Genomic DNA, 18,039 nt, shown 5'->3' on the forward strand with positions numbered 1-18,039 from the left:
TTTTTTATTTGCATACAGAAAATAAAGAACGTTTTCAGTAACAATATTTTCTAAGACACATAGGAGCATAAATATGACCCAAACATGAGATGAAATCTGCTGTAAACACATTAAACATGTTTTCACATTATTTTCACAAAGTAGAGAACTCTCACATGTTTGTTTGTGCAACGATGGCTCCATTTGCAGGTGAGGTGGGAGGAGAGGGGCTTTTCAGGGGCAAAGACTCTCCAGGTGCCACCAAGAGGACGATATTCTCCTTCTTGGACAGCCAGAAAGCCGGGTACAGAGGCTCCAGGAACTCTGTCTGGTACTCGTGGATGAGCGTCATGGTTTCATGTACCCCGTAGAAAGCCAGCAGGCCTCGCGTGTAGTCAACGTAAACCCCGATCCGAGTGAACTTGTCCACGTTCAGTGGGGTCTCCACGTCGCTGTGCCAGGCGGAGAAGGTTCGTCCGTTCCACTGGAGGCACCAGGACAAGTTGTTCCCCGTGATGCAGCTGTTGCTCTCGTTGCCTTTGCGGTTGATGCTCTTGTAGGTCAGACCGATGTGCGTCCCCTCGCCGTTGATGTCTACCTCAAAGTAGTGCCGGCCCAGGTAGAAGCTTTCTGCTGCCAGGACCTGCCGCCAGCCGTCGAAGCGTTCAGGTAGGTCGGGATAAGGATGCTGCCAGGGGGTGGTGTTGGTCACCTTCCTGTTGTCCTCCGTCAGGCGGAGGAACTTGTGGGCCGTGTCAGGATCGAAACTCAGCGGGGAGGCATCTGTTGCACAAGAGCAGAGGAAGGTGAGGAAGCTGTAGGTGTTTCTTTACTTTGCTCATGTGTGCAAAAAAAACACATCTTGGATGTTTTGTCACCGGATGTGGAGCAGTTACAGGAGTTGCTAATCATTGGTGTGTAACTCTGTGTGTAAAGTTGCTGCTGTTTGGTTTGTTGATATTTGTTAAACAGTGGTGAGCTAACAACACGCCCTGCTGCATCAGGAAACATGGATTTTCTTTCATTCTGTCATTCAGCAACACAAATCCTCATTTCATATTAATTCAGGCTTATTTGTTTGATTAAATGTGTTCCTTGTTGTCAAATGTTTGTGCTGAGCATGAAACACCACTGTGACAATCAGGAGTTCAGTCATTTTCCCCACAAAATCGTTTCTGATCTTAATGCAGCGCTGACGGCCTGAAGACCAAAAACATTAATTACCAGTTTTTATTCTTCCCCATGTGTACAGAGATTTCTTTCATTTCCAGATTTATTTAAGTATATCATGTCAGATTCATGTAAGATTAATCTGTTTTAAGTAACTTTCTTCATGGCTATAATATCTTACTTTTAGCTAATGAACCTTTTCATAATTTTTTTCAACTTTTAACATAATGTCTGAATTTATAGGGTTTTATCAATTAAATGAAAAAAAAATTAAATTAAAATATCATGAAAAAAGACAAAAAAAATTAAAATATTAAATTAATACTAATACTACAAATAATAATATAATTAAAAATAAATACATAAATTAAATTAAATTAAATTAAATTAAATTAAATTAAATTAAATTAAATTAAATTAAATTAAATTAAATTCACAAAGGCCAGAAGTAATATGTCTCATTTGGGCACAACAGGCATCAGGTAGTTAAACTCTTTAGTTGTTTTTGTTATTTTCTCCAAAACTCAAAATTAAAAATAAGAAATTTTCTTTATAAATAATCAGATGTCTGTTTAAGCCTTTTGTGTGTTTTCTTTTACCTTTTATCAATTAAACATTGGAGTGAAACAATTTGCAACAGATTTTATCCACATTCATTCAGCAGCCAAAGGATAACGCTTACATTTCAGGAAGTCAGCGCGTGTCTCTGGATCAGGTAAGGACTTGTTGTGTCTGGCTGCTACTATTTCTTTCACCGTCGTCTTTATCCCCATTTTATCTGAAATAAGAGAAAACACATTTTAGATTTATTTTATGTTATAAACTGACAGGGTATAAAAACTCTTCAGATAAATAAGTGTTTACAATCTTTCTCCTGAAGCTCGTACTCACACACTGCATGCTCCCTCTAAAAATTCTTTACATGTGTCAACACGTCTCACGTCCAAACAAAGATCTGAACATCTGTAACTTGCAGCAGGTCGAGGGGTGGTTTCCCCGGCAACAACAGTCATGTTTTCTCACCGTTTCTGCATGTCTCTTTGACTTTCTCGATGTATGAGTTCACCAGCATGGCACAGAGCTCCTGCGTGGAGTCGACGGTCACCTGACTGAAGGAATTCAGGCGGTCCATCAGGCCGATGGAGACCCCCGGCAGGGAGTTATCGGGGGCTTCTTTCTTCCACTCTGCATACTCCTGTAAAACAAACACAGACCAAGGCCTTCAGGCATTTCTGTATGCGAAGACAAAGAACTCGGCTCGCACCGGGTTCGCGTCCAGATTCCTGTCAGAAGGTTGAAAACAGGAGAGCAGAGGCTGGAGAAAGCACTGTCTGGACTGGTTTCACATCTTCATCTGCATGAATCCAAACAAGTGACTTTCCCAAAACTTAAATAGTTGTGAAGTGAAGCGGAGCTGCTAACACAGACACCAGCAAAAGACCACAGAACTTCCATATTTGCAGGATTATTACCAAAGCATGGCAACAATAAGGTGCCATGCTGGTGTTAAGTTCATGATGTATTCACACAGCAAAGTCAAAATCTCAAATATAACACTTCACAGTTAAATTTCACACCAGCTTGTTTAAATGGGAACCACCGATTAAGTGTTAAACACTTCTTTAAAACTGTCAGCGTTAAAGAACAAATAACACCAAGTTCACCAACTGGGGCTACTGGTGGAGTGGCAGCCTAACACTGCATCAGGTAAATAAAGACTTAAAAAAAAGAATTGGGGCTTTTCCTGAACAGTAGCTGGGAGAGCAGGTAGAGCAGGGAAAGACCTGCAGCTCACGGCACCATGCCGGGAATCAAGCCTGAACCTCCTCTGCCTCCTCATTAGTCAAGCCAATCACCATCCATCCATCCATCCATCTTCTACCGCTTATCCGGGGTCGGGTCGCGGGGGCAGCAGCCTAAGCAGGGAAGCCCAGACTTCCCTCTCCCCAGCCACATTTACCAACTCTGCGGGGGGGATCCCGAGGCGTTCCCAGGCCAGCCGAGAGATATAATCCCTCCAGCGTGTCCTGGGTCTTCCCCGGGGTCTCCTCCCAGAGGGACGTGCCTGGAACGCCTCACCAGGGAGGTCCAGGAGGCATCCTGACCAGATGCCTGAGCCACCTCAACTGGTTCCTCTCGATGCGGAGGAGCAGCGGCTCTACTCTGATCTCCTCCCGGATGACCGAGCTCCTCATCCTATCTCTAAGGGAGAGCCCGGCCACCCTGCGGAGGAAACCCATTTCAGCCGCCTGTATACGAGATCTCCTTCTTTCGGTCACGACCCACAGCTCATGACCATAGGCGAGGGTAGGAACGTAGATCGACTGGTAAATGGAGAGCTTCGCCTTCTGGCTCAGCTCCTTCTTCACCACGACAGACCGGCGCAGAGTCCGCATTACTGCAGACGCCGCACCGATCAATCTGTCGATCTCACGCTCCATCCTTCCCTCACTGCTGAACAAGACCCCGAGATATTAAAACTCCCCCACTTGTGGCAGGACCTCATTCCCGACCCGGAGAGGGCAACCCTCCCTATTCCGGCTGAGGACCACGGTCTCAGATTTGGAGGTGCTGATTCTCATCCCAGCCGGGGGTGGGGGGGTGAGTTCACAGCTCCGCCCCCCTCTTCACCCGAGTGTCCAAGGCATGTGGCCGCAGGTCTGACGATACGACTACAAAATGGATCATCGAACTGCAGCCCAGGGAATCCTGATGCCAGGTGTACAGATGGACATGTTGGAACATGGTGTTCGTTATGGACAATCCATGATGAGCACAGAAGTCCAATAACAAAACACCATTTGGGTTCGGGGGAGGGGGGCATGCCTCCCAATCACTCCCCTCCAGGTCTCACTGTCATTGCCCATGTGAGCATTGAAGTCCCCCAGCAGAACAATCCATAACTTGATGCAGAACATGGAGCAATTCCACCAGAAATCATGGGGGCGGAGTTGAGTTGTCAAGCTGACACACAACCAGCTAAAAGAGCAAACCAGAGAAGAAGAAACGCTGCAGAATAAAGATAAAACACACCCAAAGAAGACAAAACAAAGCTGATAATATCAGTGAACATTCCTTTGCTTCTTCTGGTGTTTTTGGATGCTTGTAAACAACTTTTTCGGCAGTGGTTACCACTGGCAACCAGTGTCAGAACATGGAGGTGAACTCTGAACTCAGCACTGCTATCTAGAGGATGAACTGATGAACAACTACATAAAAGACGCATGGAAGCAAGACGACGGCGTTTGGAACAGACGTCCCTGTTTATGTGCGTAAGGGAGCAGAAATGGGCCTTACAGGAAGGTTTCCAGGGTCATGTACTCTAAATAAGACGTGGCATCCATCCTGATGATGGAAATGGTGATATAAGCGTTAAGTTTATGAGTGTTGGGCTGGGATTGGAACCTGGGTGGGATGTTGGGCCTTTTGGGGTTTCTCTCAGGTGACTGACCCCCCTGTGCTTCTAGTTAATAGATGTTGCAATCCAGTTTCCTTTTTTAAACAAGAAAAATAAGATTCTGTTGCTGTGATACAAATTAAAACCATGATCATATGATGTCGGATGTCGCACCTGCAGGAAGTCCACATCGTTTTTATTCCTGGAGAGCTTCTCCATCTGAGCCTGAGTCTTCTTCAGCTCCGAGCACCTCTGCACCAGGTGAACCCGGATACCCTCTGCCTGCTTCAGCGCCTGCTTCTCCTCGCCCTCCAGGATCTCCGTCACCTCCTTCTTGGCCCTCTCCACCACCGCCTGCAGCTCCTCAAACTGGCGCTCGATCACCGCCCGCACGTCCGTCACCGAATGCTGTGAGAAATGGCGTGTAGAAAATGCAGCTGAGCCACATGATGATGGAGGGAAACCTTTGATGCTTCAGCCCCACATGACAAACATGGAAAACCCGTTTAACGGGGGGGAGGATCCGAAACCTTCAGGATTACAAACCAGAGGATTCTCCATCCAAAAATAGCTGCTTCCTGCCAACTATTGTGACATTTGTGTGACGTTCACTTGGTTAATCCTTCACATTAGTCATGTGTTGCGTTTACCTCGATAGAAACTGTGTTGAGCTGGAGTTTGTTGATGGCGTTTTCGGCTGCCGTCACCGTCTTCATCGTCTCAATCTGCTTCTCCCTCAGTTCTTTCTGTCATCACAAAAGAGGGAAGCAGACTTGATCAGGAAACCACAATCCACACAGTCATGCTGAAAATATGTCAACATCTAAACACAAAGTTCATGACGGCAGTGCGTATCTGAACAAGCCTTCTCCAGCTGCTTTTCTGCAGTCTGGCTGTCTCGTACATTTTACTCTCATATTTGTGGCTTTCAGAGCTCAGGCTTGTTTTTAGTCTGACAAGTCAGGTCGAAATTCCTCAGGCAGGTCCAGACGACTCTGGAACAGAAGCTGCCACTCTGAGACTCACTTTTCATAAAGTCCAGACCCCGAGGGGGGCACACACTTTCTGCAGCTAACATGCCTGTGTAGGTATGAACATTCAAAATCATGAAATGACTGCATCAGTAGCCTTCAGAGAAACTCTACACTTATCAGCAGTCGAGTTGACTGAAAGTAGAGCAAACGTGGTCGTGTTATTTATTGTGTGTGTGCGCACATGCAAACGCTGACTCAGCATAGAGCTGACACCCATTTTTACTGCATTCTGACAAACCCAAAATCATTCAAGTATATCGTCACAACTACACGGGTTGCATCTATACTGCTGGTCTCTACTGAAGCGCAGACATCTGAGATTCCTACACATGTCAGAATCAACATATCTGTAACTTTTCCCCATAAAACAGCAACAGTAAGACATGATGTGTGATTGAGACAGACGTCTTCCAGAGTTTCTGTCCCACAGTGAAGAGACAGACGTCTTCCAGAGTTTCTGTCTTACAGAGACGAGACAGACGTGTTCCAGAGTTTCTCTCCCGCAGAGACGAGACAGACGTCTTCCAGAGTTTCTGTCCTACAGTGAAGAGACAGACGTCTTCCCGAGTTTCTGTCTCACAGAGACGAGACAGACGTCTTCCAGAGTTTCTGTCCCACGGAGACGAGACAGACGTCTTCCAGAGTTTCTGTCCTACAGTGAAGAGACAGACGTCTTCCCGAGTTTCTGTCCCACGGAGACGAGACAGACGTCTTCCCGAGTTTCTGTCCCACGGAGACGAGACAGACGTCTTCCAGAGTTTCTGTCCCACGGAGACGAGACAGACGTCTTCCAGAGTTTCTCTCCCGCAGACGAGACAGACGTCTTCCAGAGTTTCTGTCCCACAGTGAAGAGACAGACGTCTTCCCGAGTTTCTGTCTCACAGAGACGAGACAGACGTCTTCCCGAGTTTCTCTCCCGCAGAGACGAGACAGACGTCTTCCAGAGTTTCTGTCCTACAGTGAAGAGACAGACGTCTTCCAGAGTTTCTGTCTCACAGAGACGAGACAGACGTCTTCCAGAGTTTCTGTCTTACAGAGACGAGACAGACGTCTTCCAGAGTTTCTGTCTTACAGAGACGAGACAGACGTCTTCCAGAGTTTCTGTCTCACAGAGACGAGACAGACGTCTTCCAGAGTTTCTGTCTTACAGAGACGAGACAGACGTCTTCCAGAGTTTCTGTCTCACAGAGACGAGACAGACGTCTTCCAGAGTTTCTGTCTTACAGAGACGAGACAGACGTCTTCCAGAGTTTCTGTCTTACAGAGACGAGACAGACGTCTTCCAGAGTTTCTGTCTCACAGAGACGAGACAGACGTCTTCCAGAGTTTCTGTCTTACAGAGACGAGACAGACGTCTTCCAGAGTTTCTGTCTCACAGAGACGAGACAGACGTCTTCCAGAGTTTCTGTCTTACAGAGACGAGACAGACGTCTTCCAGAGTTTCTGTCCTACAGTGAAGAGACAGACGTCTTCCAGAGTTTCTGTCTCACAGAGACGAGACAGACGTCTTCCAGAGTTTCTGTCTCACAGAGACGAGACAGACGTCTTCCAGAGTTTCTGTCCTGCAGCGACGAGACAGATGTCTTCCCGAGTTTCTCTCCCGCAGAGACGAGACAGACGTCTTCCAGAGTTTCTGTCCCACAGTGAAGAGACAGACGTCTTCCAGAGTTTCTGTCTTACAGAGACGAGACAGACGTCTTCCAGAGTTTCTGTCTCACAGAGACGAGACAGACGTCTTCGAGTTTCTGTCCCGCAGAGACGAGACAGACGTCTTCCAGAGTTTCTGTCCCACAGTGAAGAGACAGACGTCTTCCAGAGTTTCTGTCCTGCAGCGACGAGACAGACGTCTTCCAGAGTTTCTGTCCCACAGTGAAGAGACAGACGTCTTCCCGAGTTTCTGTCCCACAGTGAAGAGACAGACGTCTTCCCGAGTTTCTGTCCTGCAGCGACGAGACACACGTCTTCCCGAGTTTCTCTCCCGCAGAGACGAGACAGACGTCTTCCAGAGTTTCTGTCCCACAGTGAAGAGACAGACGTCTTCCCGAGTTTCTGTCTCACAGAGACGAGACAGACGTCTTCCAGAGTTTCTGTCCTGCAGCGACGAGACAGACGTCTTCCCGAGTTTCTGTCCTGCAGCGACGAGACAGACGTCTTCCAGAGTTTCTGTCCCACAGTGAAGAGACAGACGTCTTCCCGAGTTTCTGTCCCACAGTGAAGAGACAGACGTCTTCCCGAGTTTCTGTCCTGCAGCGACGAGACAGACGTCTTCCCGAGTTTCTGTCCCGCAGAGACGAGACAGACGTCTTCCAGAGTTTCTGTCCTGCAGCGACAAGACAGACGTCTTCCCGAGTTTCTCTCCCGCAGAGACGAGACAGACGTCTTCCAGAGTTTCTGTCCCACAGTGAAGAGACAGACGTCTTCCCGAGTTTCTGTCTCACAGAGACGAGACAGACGTCTTCCAGAGTTTCTGTCCTGCAGCGACGAGACAGACGTCTTCCCGAGTTTCTCTCCCGCAGAGACGAGACAGACGTCTTCCAGAGTTTCTGTCCCACAGTGAAGAGACAGACGTCTTCCAGAGTTTCTGTCTTACAGAGACGAGACAGACGTGTTCCAGAGTTTCTCTCCCGCAGAGACGAGACAGACGTCTTCCAGAGTTTCTGTCCTACAGTGAAGAGACAGACGTCTTCCCGAGTTTCTGTCTCACAGAGACGAGACAGACGTCTTCCAGAGTTTCTGTCCTGCAGCGACGAGACAGACGTCTTCCCGAGTTTCTCTCCCGCAGAGACGAGACAGACGTCTTCCAGAGTTTCTGTCCCACAGTGAAGAGACAGACGTCTTCCCGAGTTTCTGTCTCACAGAGACGAGACAGACGTCTTCCAGAGTTTCTGTCCTGCAGCGACGAGACAGACGTCTTCCCGAGTTTCTCTCCCGCAGAGACGAGACAGACGTCTTCCAGAGTTTCTGTCCCACAGTGAAGAGACAGACGTCTTCCCGAGTTTCTGTCTCACAGAGACGAGACAGACGTCTTCCCGAGTTTCTCTCCCGCAGAGACGAGACAGACGTCTTCCAGAGTTTCTGTCCTACAGTGAAGAGACAGACGTCTTCCAGAGTTTCTGTCTCACAGAGACGAGACAGACGTCTTCCAGAGTTTCTGTCTTACAGAGACGAGACAGACGTCTTCCAGAGTTTCTGTCTTACAGAGACGAGACAGACGTCTTCCAGAGTTTCTGTCTCACAGAGACGAGACAGACGTCTTCCAGAGTTTCTGTCTTACAGAGACGAGACAGACGTCTTCCAGAGTTTCTGTCCTACTGTGAAGAGACAGACGTCTTCCAGAGTTTCTGTCTCACAGAGACGAGACAGACGTCTTCCAGAGTTTCTGTCTCACAGAGACGAGACAGACGTCTTCCAGAGTTTCTGTCCTGCAGCGACGAGACAGATGTCTTCCCGAGTTTCTCTCCCGCAGAGACGAGACAGACGTCTTCCAGAGTTTCTGTCCCACAGTGAAGAGACAGACGTCTTCCAGAGTTTCTGTCTTACAGAGACGAGACAGACGTCTTCCAGAGTTTCTGTCTCACAGAGACGAGACAGACGTCTTCGAGTTTCTCTCCCGCAGAGACGAGACAGACGTCTTCCAGAGTTTCTGTCCCACAGTGAAGAGACAGACGTCTTCCAGAGTTTCTGTCCTGCAGCGACGAGACAGACGTCTTCCCGAGTTTCTGTCCCACAGTGAAGAGACAGACGTCTTCCCGAGTTTCTGTCCTGCAGCGACGAGACAGACGTCTTCCCGAGTTTCTGTCCCGCAGAGACGAGACAGACGTCTTCCAGAGTTTCTGTCCTGCAGCGACAAGACAGACGTCTTCCCGAGTTTCTCTCCCGCAGAGACGAGACAGACGTCTTCCAGAGTTTCTGTCCCACAGTGAAGAGACAGACGTCTTCCCGAGTTTCTGTCTCACAGAGACGAGACAGACATCTTCCAGAGTTTCTGTCCTGCAGCGACGAGACAGACGTCTTCCAGAGTTTCTGTCCTGCAGCGACAAGACAGACGTCTTCCCGAGTTTCTCTCCCGCAGAGACGAGACAGACGTCTTCCAGAGTTTCTGTCCTACAGTGAAGAGACAGACGTCTTCCCGAGTTTCTGTCTCACAGAGACGAGACAGACGTCTTCCAGAGTTTCTGTCCTGCAGCGACGAGACAGATGTCTTCCCGAGTTTCTGTCTCACAGAGACGAGACAGACGTCTTCCCGAGTTTCTCTCCCGCAGAGACGAGACAGACGTCTTCCAGAGTTTCTGTCCTACAGTGAAGAGACAGACGTCTTCCAGAGTTTCTGTCTCACAGAGACGAGACAGACGTCTTCCAGAGTTTCTGTCCTACAGTGAAGAGACAGACGTCTTCCAGAGTTTCTGTCTCACAGAGACGAGACAGACGTCTTCCAGAGTTTCTGTCTCACAGAGACGAGACAGACGTCTTCCAGAGTTTCTGTCCTGCAGCGACGAGACAGATGTCTTCCCGAGTTTCTCTCCCGCAGAGACGAGACAGACGTCTTCCAGAGTTTCTGTCCCACAGTGAAGAGACAGACGTCTTCCAGAGTTTCTGTCTTACAGAGACGAGACAGACGTCTTCCAGAGTTTCTGTCTCACAGAGACGAGACAGACGTCTTCGAGTTTCTGTCCCGCAGAGACGAGACAGACGTCTTCCAGAGTTTCTGTCCCACAGTGAAGAGACAGACGTCTTCCAGAGTTTCTGTCCTGCAGCGACGAGACAGACGTCTTCCAGAGTTTCTGTCCCACAGTGAAGAGACAGACGTCTTCCCGAGTTTCTGTCCCACAGTGAAGAGACAGACGTCTTCCCGAGTTTCTGTCCTGCAGCGACGAGACACACGTCTTCCCGAGTTTCTCTCCCGCAGAGACGAGACAGACGTCTTCCAGAGTTTCTGTCCCACAGTGAAGAGACAGACGTCTTCCCGAGTTTCTGTCTCACAGAGACGAGACAGACGTCTTCCAGAGTTTCTGTCCTGCAGCGACGAGACAGACGTCTTCCCGAGTTTCTGTCCTGCAGCGACGAGACAGACGTCTTCCAGAGTTTCTGTCCCACAGTGAAGAGACAGACGTCTTCCCGAGTTTCTGTCCCACAGTGAAGAGACAGACGTCTTCCCGAGTTTCTGTCCTGCAGCGACGAGACAGACGTCTTCCCGAGTTTCTGTCCCGCAGAGACGAGACAGACGTCTTCCAGAGTTTCTGTCCTGCAGCGACAAGACAGACGTCTTCCCGAGTTTCTCTCCCGCAGAGACGAGACAGACGTCTTCCAGAGTTTCTGTCCCACAGTGAAGAGACAGACGTCTTCCCGAGTTTCTGTCTCACAGAGACGAGACAGACGTCTTCCAGAGTTTCTGTCCTGCAGCGACGAGACAGACGTCTTCCCGAGTTTCTCTCCCGCAGAGACGAGACAGACGTCTTCCAGAGTTTCTGTCCCACAGTGAAGAGACAGACGTCTTCCAGAGTTTCTGTCTTACAGAGACGAGACAGACGTGTTCCAGAGTTTCTCTCCCGCAGAGACGAGACAGACGTCTTCCAGAGTTTCTGTCCTACAGTGAAGAGACAGACGTCTTCCCGAGTTTCTGTCTCACAGAGACGAGACAGACGTCTTCCAGAGTTTCTGTCCTGCAGCGACGAGACAGACGTCTTCCCGAGTTTCTCTCCCGCAGAGACGAGACAGACGTCTTCCAGAGTTTCTGTCCCACAGTGAAGAGACAGACGTCTTCCCGAGTTTCTGTCTCACAGAGACGAGACAGACGTCTTCCAGAGTTTCTGTCCTGCAGCGACGAGACAGACGTCTTCCCGAGTTTCTCTCCCGCAGAGACGAGACAGACGTCTTCCAGAGTTTCTGTCCCACAGTGAAGAGACAGACGTCTTCCCGAGTTTCTGTCTCACAGAGACGAGACAGACGTCTTCCCGAGTTTCTCTCCCGCAGAGACGAGACAGACGTCTTCCAGAGTTTCTGTCCTACAGTGAAGAGACAGACGTCTTCCAGAGTTTCTGTCTCACAGAGACGAGACAGACGTCTTCCAGAGTTTCTGTCTTACAGAGACGAGACAGACGTCTTCCAGAGTTTCTGTCTTACAGAGACGAGACAGACGTCTTCCAGAGTTTCTGTCTCACAGAGACGAGACAGACGTCTTCCAGAGTTTCTGTCTTACAGAGACGAGACAGACGTCTTCCAGAGTTTCTGTCCTACTGTGAAGAGACAGACGTCTTCCAGAGTTTCTGTCTCACAGAGACGAGACAGACGTCTTCCAGAGTTTCTGTCTCACAGAGACGAGACAGACGTCTTCCAGAGTTTCTGTCCTGCAGCGACGAGACAGATGTCTTCCCGAGTTTCTCTCCCGCAGAGACGAGACAGACGTCTTCCAGAGTTTCTGTCCCACAGTGAAGAGACAGACGTCTTCCAGAGTTTCTGTCTTACAGAGACGAGACAGACGTCTTCCAGAGTTTCTGTCTCACAGAGACGAGACAGACGTCTTCGAGTTTCTCTCCCGCAGAGACGAGACAGACGTCTTCCAGAGTTTCTGTCCCACAGTGAAGAGACAGACGTCTTCCAGAGTTTCTGTCCTGCAGCGACGAGACAGACGTCTTCCCGAGTTTCTGTCCCACAGTGAAGAGACAGACGTCTTCCCGAGTTTCTGTCCTGCAGCGACGAGACAGACGTCTTCCCGAGTTTCTGTCCCGCAGAGACGAGACAGACGTCTTCCAGAGTTTCTGTCCTGCAGCGACAAGACAGACGTCTTCCCGAGTTTCTCTCCCGCAGAGACGAGACAGACGTCTTCCAGAGTTTCTGTCCCACAGTGAAGAGACAGACGTCTTCCCGAGTTTCTGTCTCACAGAGACGAGACAGACATCTTCCAGAGTTTCTGTCCTGCAGCGACGAGACAGACGTCTTCCAGAGTTTCTGTCCTGCAGCGACAAGACAGACGTCTTCCCGAGTTTCTCTCCCGCAGAGACGAGACAGACGTCTTCCAGAGTTTCTGTCCTACAGTGAAGAGACAGACGTCTTCCCGAGTTTCTGTCTCACAGAGACGAGACAGACGTCTTCCAGAGTTTCTGTCCTGCAGCGACGAGACAGATGTCTTCCCGAGTTTCTGTCTCACAGAGACGAGACAGACGTCTTCCCGAGTTTCTCTCCCGCAGAGACGAGACAGACGTCTTCCAGAGTTTCTGTCCTACAGTGAAGAGACAGACGTCTTCCAGAGTTTCTGTCTCACAGAGACGAGACAGACGTCTTCCAGAGTTTCTGTCTTACAGAGACGAGACAGACGTCTTCCAGAGTTTCTGTCTTACAGAGACGAGACAGACGTCTTCCAGAGTTTCTGTCTTACAGAGACGAGACAGACGTCTTCCAGAGTTTCTGTCTTACAGAGACGAGACAGACGTCTTCCAGAGTTTCTGTCTCACAGAGACGAGACAGACGTCTTCCAGAGTTTCTGTCTTACAGAGACGAGACAGACGTCTTCCAGAGTTTCTGTCCTACAGTGAAGAGACAGACGTCTTCCAGAGTTTCTGTCTCACAGAGACGAGACAGACGTCTTACAGAGTTTCTGTCCTGCAGCGACGAGACAGATGTCTTCCCGAGTTTCTCTCCCGCAGAGACGAGACAGACGTCTTCCAGAGTTTCTGTCCCACAGTGAAGAGACAGACGTCTTCCAGAGTTTCTGTCTTACAGAGACGAGACAGACGTCTTCCAGAGTTTCTGTCTCACAGAGACGAGACAGACGTCTTCGAGTTTCTCTCCCGCAGAGACGAGACAGACGTCTTCCAGAGTTTCTGTCCCACAGTGAAGAGACAGACGTCTTCCAGAGTTTCTGTCCTGCAGCGACAAGACAGACGTCTTCCAGAGTTTCTGTCTCACAGAGACGAGACAGACGTCTTCGAGTTTCTCTCCCGCAGAGACGAGACAGACGTCTTCCAGAGTTTCTGTCCCACAGTGAAGAGACAGACGTCTTCCCGAGTTTCTGTCCTGCAGCGACGAGACAAACGTCTTCCAGAGTTTCTGTCTCACAGAGACGAGACAGACGTCTTCCAGAGTTTCTGTCCTGCAGCGACGAGACAGACGTCTTCCAGAGTTTCTGTCTCACAGAGACGAGACAGACGTCTTCCAGAGTTTCTGTCTTACAGAGATGAGACAGACGTCTTCCAGAGTTTCTTTCCCGCAGAGACGAGACAGACGTCTTCCAGAGTTTCTGTCCCACGGAGACGAGACAGACGTCTTCCAGAGTTTCTGTCCCACAGTGAAGAGACAGACGTCTTCCAGAGTTTCTGTCCCACAGTGAAGAGACAGACGTCTTCCAGAGTTTCTGTCCTGCAGCAACGAGACAGACGTCTTCCAGAGTTTCTGTCCCACGGAGGCGAGACAGACGTCTTCCAGAGTTTCTGTCCCACGGAGACGAGACAGACGTCTTCCAGAGTTTCTGTCCCACGGAGATGAGACAGACGTCTTCCAGAGTTTCTGTCCCACGGAGACGAGACAGACGTCTTCCAGAGTTTCTGTCCCACGGAGACGAGACAGACGTCTTCCAGAGTTTCTGTCCCACTGAGACGAGACAGACGTCTTCCAGAGTTTCTGTCCTGCAGCGACGAGACAGACGTCTTCCCGAGTTTCTGTCCCACAGTGAAGAGACAGATGTCCAACAGAGTCTCTGCTTTCATTGGCAGAAGAGGATCGGCTGCTGGCTCTAGTCCCGCCCACCCAGACACTGATCTTTGAGTAACGTTTTCATCTTGAAAGTGGAACAGGAACATTGAAACCACCACAAAAACACTTGGAGACAGCTTCCATGAATTTACATAGTGAATTGCTCATGTTCTCTACTTGAGGTTTGAACTGGTTGGTTTGGATGCTGCTACTGGTAAAGTCTTTTATCCCAGTTGTTGCTCTGCTGCGTTAGCATCGCTGCTTCCCGCTGTCTGGAAACATCGTCTTTACTGCATGCTACCTCTTGCAGCCACAAAGGGCTTTATTTAATAAGACATTTAAATTTAGCTCTTTATTTGTGCTTGAAGTTGCTGTTTTAACATAATTTTATACATTATAATTCACATATTTCAGATTAGGAAAAACATAGTTTTTATTAAAATGGATTCCTGCAGCCACTAACATACACACCAAACCTTCTGTTGCAACACAGCGTATTGAAAGTAAAATAAATCCCTTTCATCAGCAAGACTGTGACATTTCCTTCTACTTTTATGAATTCTAACTGATCTGATGCAGACAAGTTTAAACCAGCCTCAGGACCAGACTGGTTTTCAGATGGAAAAATGCAGCGTTTGGTTTGTAGCTGCCTTCAGCTTCATCTGTAAATCTTCAAGTTGTCTTCCAGTTAAAGAAATGTATTTTAAAACTATAAATCTTTCCATTTCTTTTACAATACTTTTTTTTCTATTTTTTATTTTCTTTTATTATTAATATTATATTTGTTAAAATTAAAACAGGAAGTTTCTCAATAAAAAAATAAATCCTTCTATATGAAGCAACACTTCCAAAATGGACGTAGGAAAAATGACCGGAATGGTCCAAACAGTCCCAAATGGCCTGGAAGAGTGAGGATGGGAGGCTGAGGAAACAATAACCTTAGAATATTATACAAAATAATGTGTTAAAATGAATGAATTGAATCTGATTCCAGATTTCTGGTTTAATGTGTGGAGGGAATACTCTCCTCCTGGAGGACGGAGGTGGATCCAGCCTGAGAAATGCAAGTTATTCAGTAAATTCAGGAACTGGAAGAGTCCATTGTTTTCTGTGTTGTTTTATCTGCCGGCTTCTGTCCTGGGGAAGTGAAACTGATTTCCTCTTCCTGAGCAGCTTATCTGACACGGTTGCCATGGCTCCCGTCTTGTTTGTGAGGTAAATGAGCAGGTAGCTGCCGAGGAATCTTCACCTGCACTCTTCGTTTTCCAGCTCTAAATGGTTTGCAACCTGACAATAACAGGTGTGTCTGCAGGAATCTGAGGATCATGGACCGCCGCAGAGAGACGCCTCAGCTGACACATGATGCGATGAGTGTTCAGAGTGAGAACAGCTGTGATGCCCACTGGAGCACTGCTATTTATACACATCATCTGAGCTCAGATTGCACATTAACAACACTCCTATTATTCACATTTAGTTCTTCTGATCCTGAATTATCATAATGACTTTAAATAAACCAAAACAAAGCAGATTAAACACTTTTAAAAGTTCATTTAGGATGAAATCCCTCAGGAAACGTTAAGATTTTTGTGAATTTGTTCTGGAAATGGTTTAAAACCATTTTTTCACCAGCCAGCTTGTCATTCAGCTTCCAGCAGAGCTGAATGCCATCCTGCAGGTTTTAGTGTTTCCCTGCTGCAACACACTTGACCCAAACCAATGGCTCATTACCGGGCAGGTGCAGAAGATTGATGGAGAAACTTTTTCATCTGAATCAAAGGGAAACACTGAAACCTGGAGGTTGGAGTCTGTGACCCCAACGTTCAGAGCTGAAATGAGTGAAGCCTTTAAAAAGGTAGAGTATGTAAGATTTTCAACATTAAAAAAAAAAAAAACTAAAGAAAATGACTACAATCATAATTAGATAGTTTTTTTTTAAACATGTAGGTTCCAGTCTGTCCATATTTGAGGCGTTATTAAATTACAAGTTTAATTATTGACAAATGACAAAAAGCTTTTTTTTTTTTTACTGGTAGGAAAACATTTAAGAAGGGTCTTTGTCATTAATTAAACTTGTAATTTAATAACATATCAAATATGGACAGACTGGAACATACATGTTTAAAAAAAACTATGTAATTATGATTGTAGTTATTTTTGTAGTTAATTTATTTTGAAAATATTTAAAATCTTACATACTCCATCTTTAAAACATGTAGGTTCTAGTCTGTCCATATTTGATGTGTTATTAAATTACAAGTTTAATTAATGACAAAGACCCTTCTTAAATGTTTTCCTACCAGTAAAAAAAGTGCTTTTTTGTCATTAATTAAACTTGTAATTTAATAACGCATCAAATATGGACAGACTGGAACCTACATGTTCAAAAAACGATCTAATTATGATTGTAGTTATTTTATTAGTTTTTTTTTTTGTTTTTTTTTTTAAATATTGAAAATCTTAATACTCCGCCTTTAAACTTTCTAGCTCAAAAATCGGTCTTTTGGGTCAAAAGTGGACACTTTTCTGGACCACGTCTCATTTCAGGGACTGAGTTTTATAGATGTTTCCAGAAAGTTGGAAACCCAGGAGGTTTGAGCTGAAGGTAGAAGGTGTGTGAGGACATGCGGGGACACTTGCCTCTATCTGTCTGCGAGCCTCCCCCACCGGCATGGTGTTGTGGCCCCGGTGCTCCTCCGTCACGCAGTCCTGACAGATGCAGACCGTGTCGGCGCGGCAGAACAGCTCCAGGGGACACTTGTGGCTCTCGCAGGTGCGCCTCTCGATGTCCCTGAGCGGCTCCACCAGCCGGTGGTTCTGAAACTTCTGGTTCTCCAGGTGAGGCCGGATGTGGGCCTCGCAGTACGACACCAGGCAGGTGAGGCAGGACTTGATGGCCCTGCGGGGAGTCCCGATGCAGGAGTCGCAGACCACATCATCAGGACCTAAAGGTTCCTCCTTCACCTCCTCATCACTGGGGGCTTCCGTCTCCTTCCTGTCCTCTGCAGGCTTCTCGGGGTCTTCGGATTCCTTCAGATCTTCCTGGATTTTGATCTCCTCCGTCAGCTTTGAGCCCTGATTTGGTTCTTCTTTGTCTACGATCTCAGGAGCTTCAGCAGTGCCGTTTTCTGTGGGAGGTTCCGGACTCTTCAGACACTGTGGACATCCTTTACTTCTGTCCCCGTGGCAGGAGACACAGACCCCGCAGGCTGCTGGATCATCTCCCCCCAGCTCAGCAGAGCAGACACCGCACAGCTGCTGGGGTTTAGAGATGGGGGAAGCTGTATCTGCCATGTCTTCAGCTCTTCTCTGCCTGCCTGCTCCACTCCCACTCTCTTATGTCCTCTGTGGAAATAACTGGCTGGGCCGCTTTTATAAACCAGAAGTTCCTGGATCACTGAAGAGTCTAAAAAGCCGCACCTAGATGTCAGACCTCATAGTTTCACTCTAAATGCTGCTCAGTTTCCCCCCCCCCTTCTCCTCCCAGAGAGGGTGGAGCACTTGCCTGCAACACAGAGGTGTAGGGTTGCACTGGCCCTCATGTTTCACCGAAAACTGTTGAACAATCAGAGAAAAGCATCTGGAAAGATTTAATCCTCCAGCTGATCTATCAGGTGGTTTTTCCTCCCTCCGCTGCAGATCACCTGCTTCCTCTTTCACATGTTTGCATTTCTGCTCCAGAGTTCAAGTGGAGGCCAAAACAGCTGCAAACATGTGAAGCTGGAGAGGAGGTGCTGCCACCTGGCGGTCAGACATCACACAGCAGGACGTCGT

At 47.9% G+C, this 18,039-nt stretch overlaps 1 protein-coding gene across 1 annotated transcript; it reads right to left on the minus strand.

Moving 5' to 3' along the window:
• Window positions 1-151: 151 nt before the first annotated feature.
• Window positions 152-17,686, minus strand: trim16 (tripartite motif containing 16; the record flags this gene model as incomplete). Its single annotated transcript, XM_079261164.1, has 6 exons — window positions 16,906-17,686; window positions 5,197-5,292; window positions 4,721-4,954; window positions 2,173-2,344; window positions 1,832-1,927; window positions 152-762 (listed from the first exon to the last, which is right to left on the minus strand). Exons 1-6 carry the CDS (start codon window positions 17,557-17,559, stop codon window positions 152-154), a joined length of 1,863 nt encoding a protein of 620 aa, XP_079117290.1. The 5' UTR covers window positions 17,560-17,686.
• Between the last annotated feature and the right edge of the window lie 353 nt (window positions 17,687-18,039).

Source organism: Telmatherina bonti (genome assembly GCF_933228915.1).
Source record: "Telmatherina bonti genome assembly, chromosome: 21".
NCBI classification, from domain to species: domain Eukaryota; kingdom Metazoa; phylum Chordata; class Actinopteri; order Atheriniformes; family Telmatherinidae; genus Telmatherina; species Telmatherina bonti.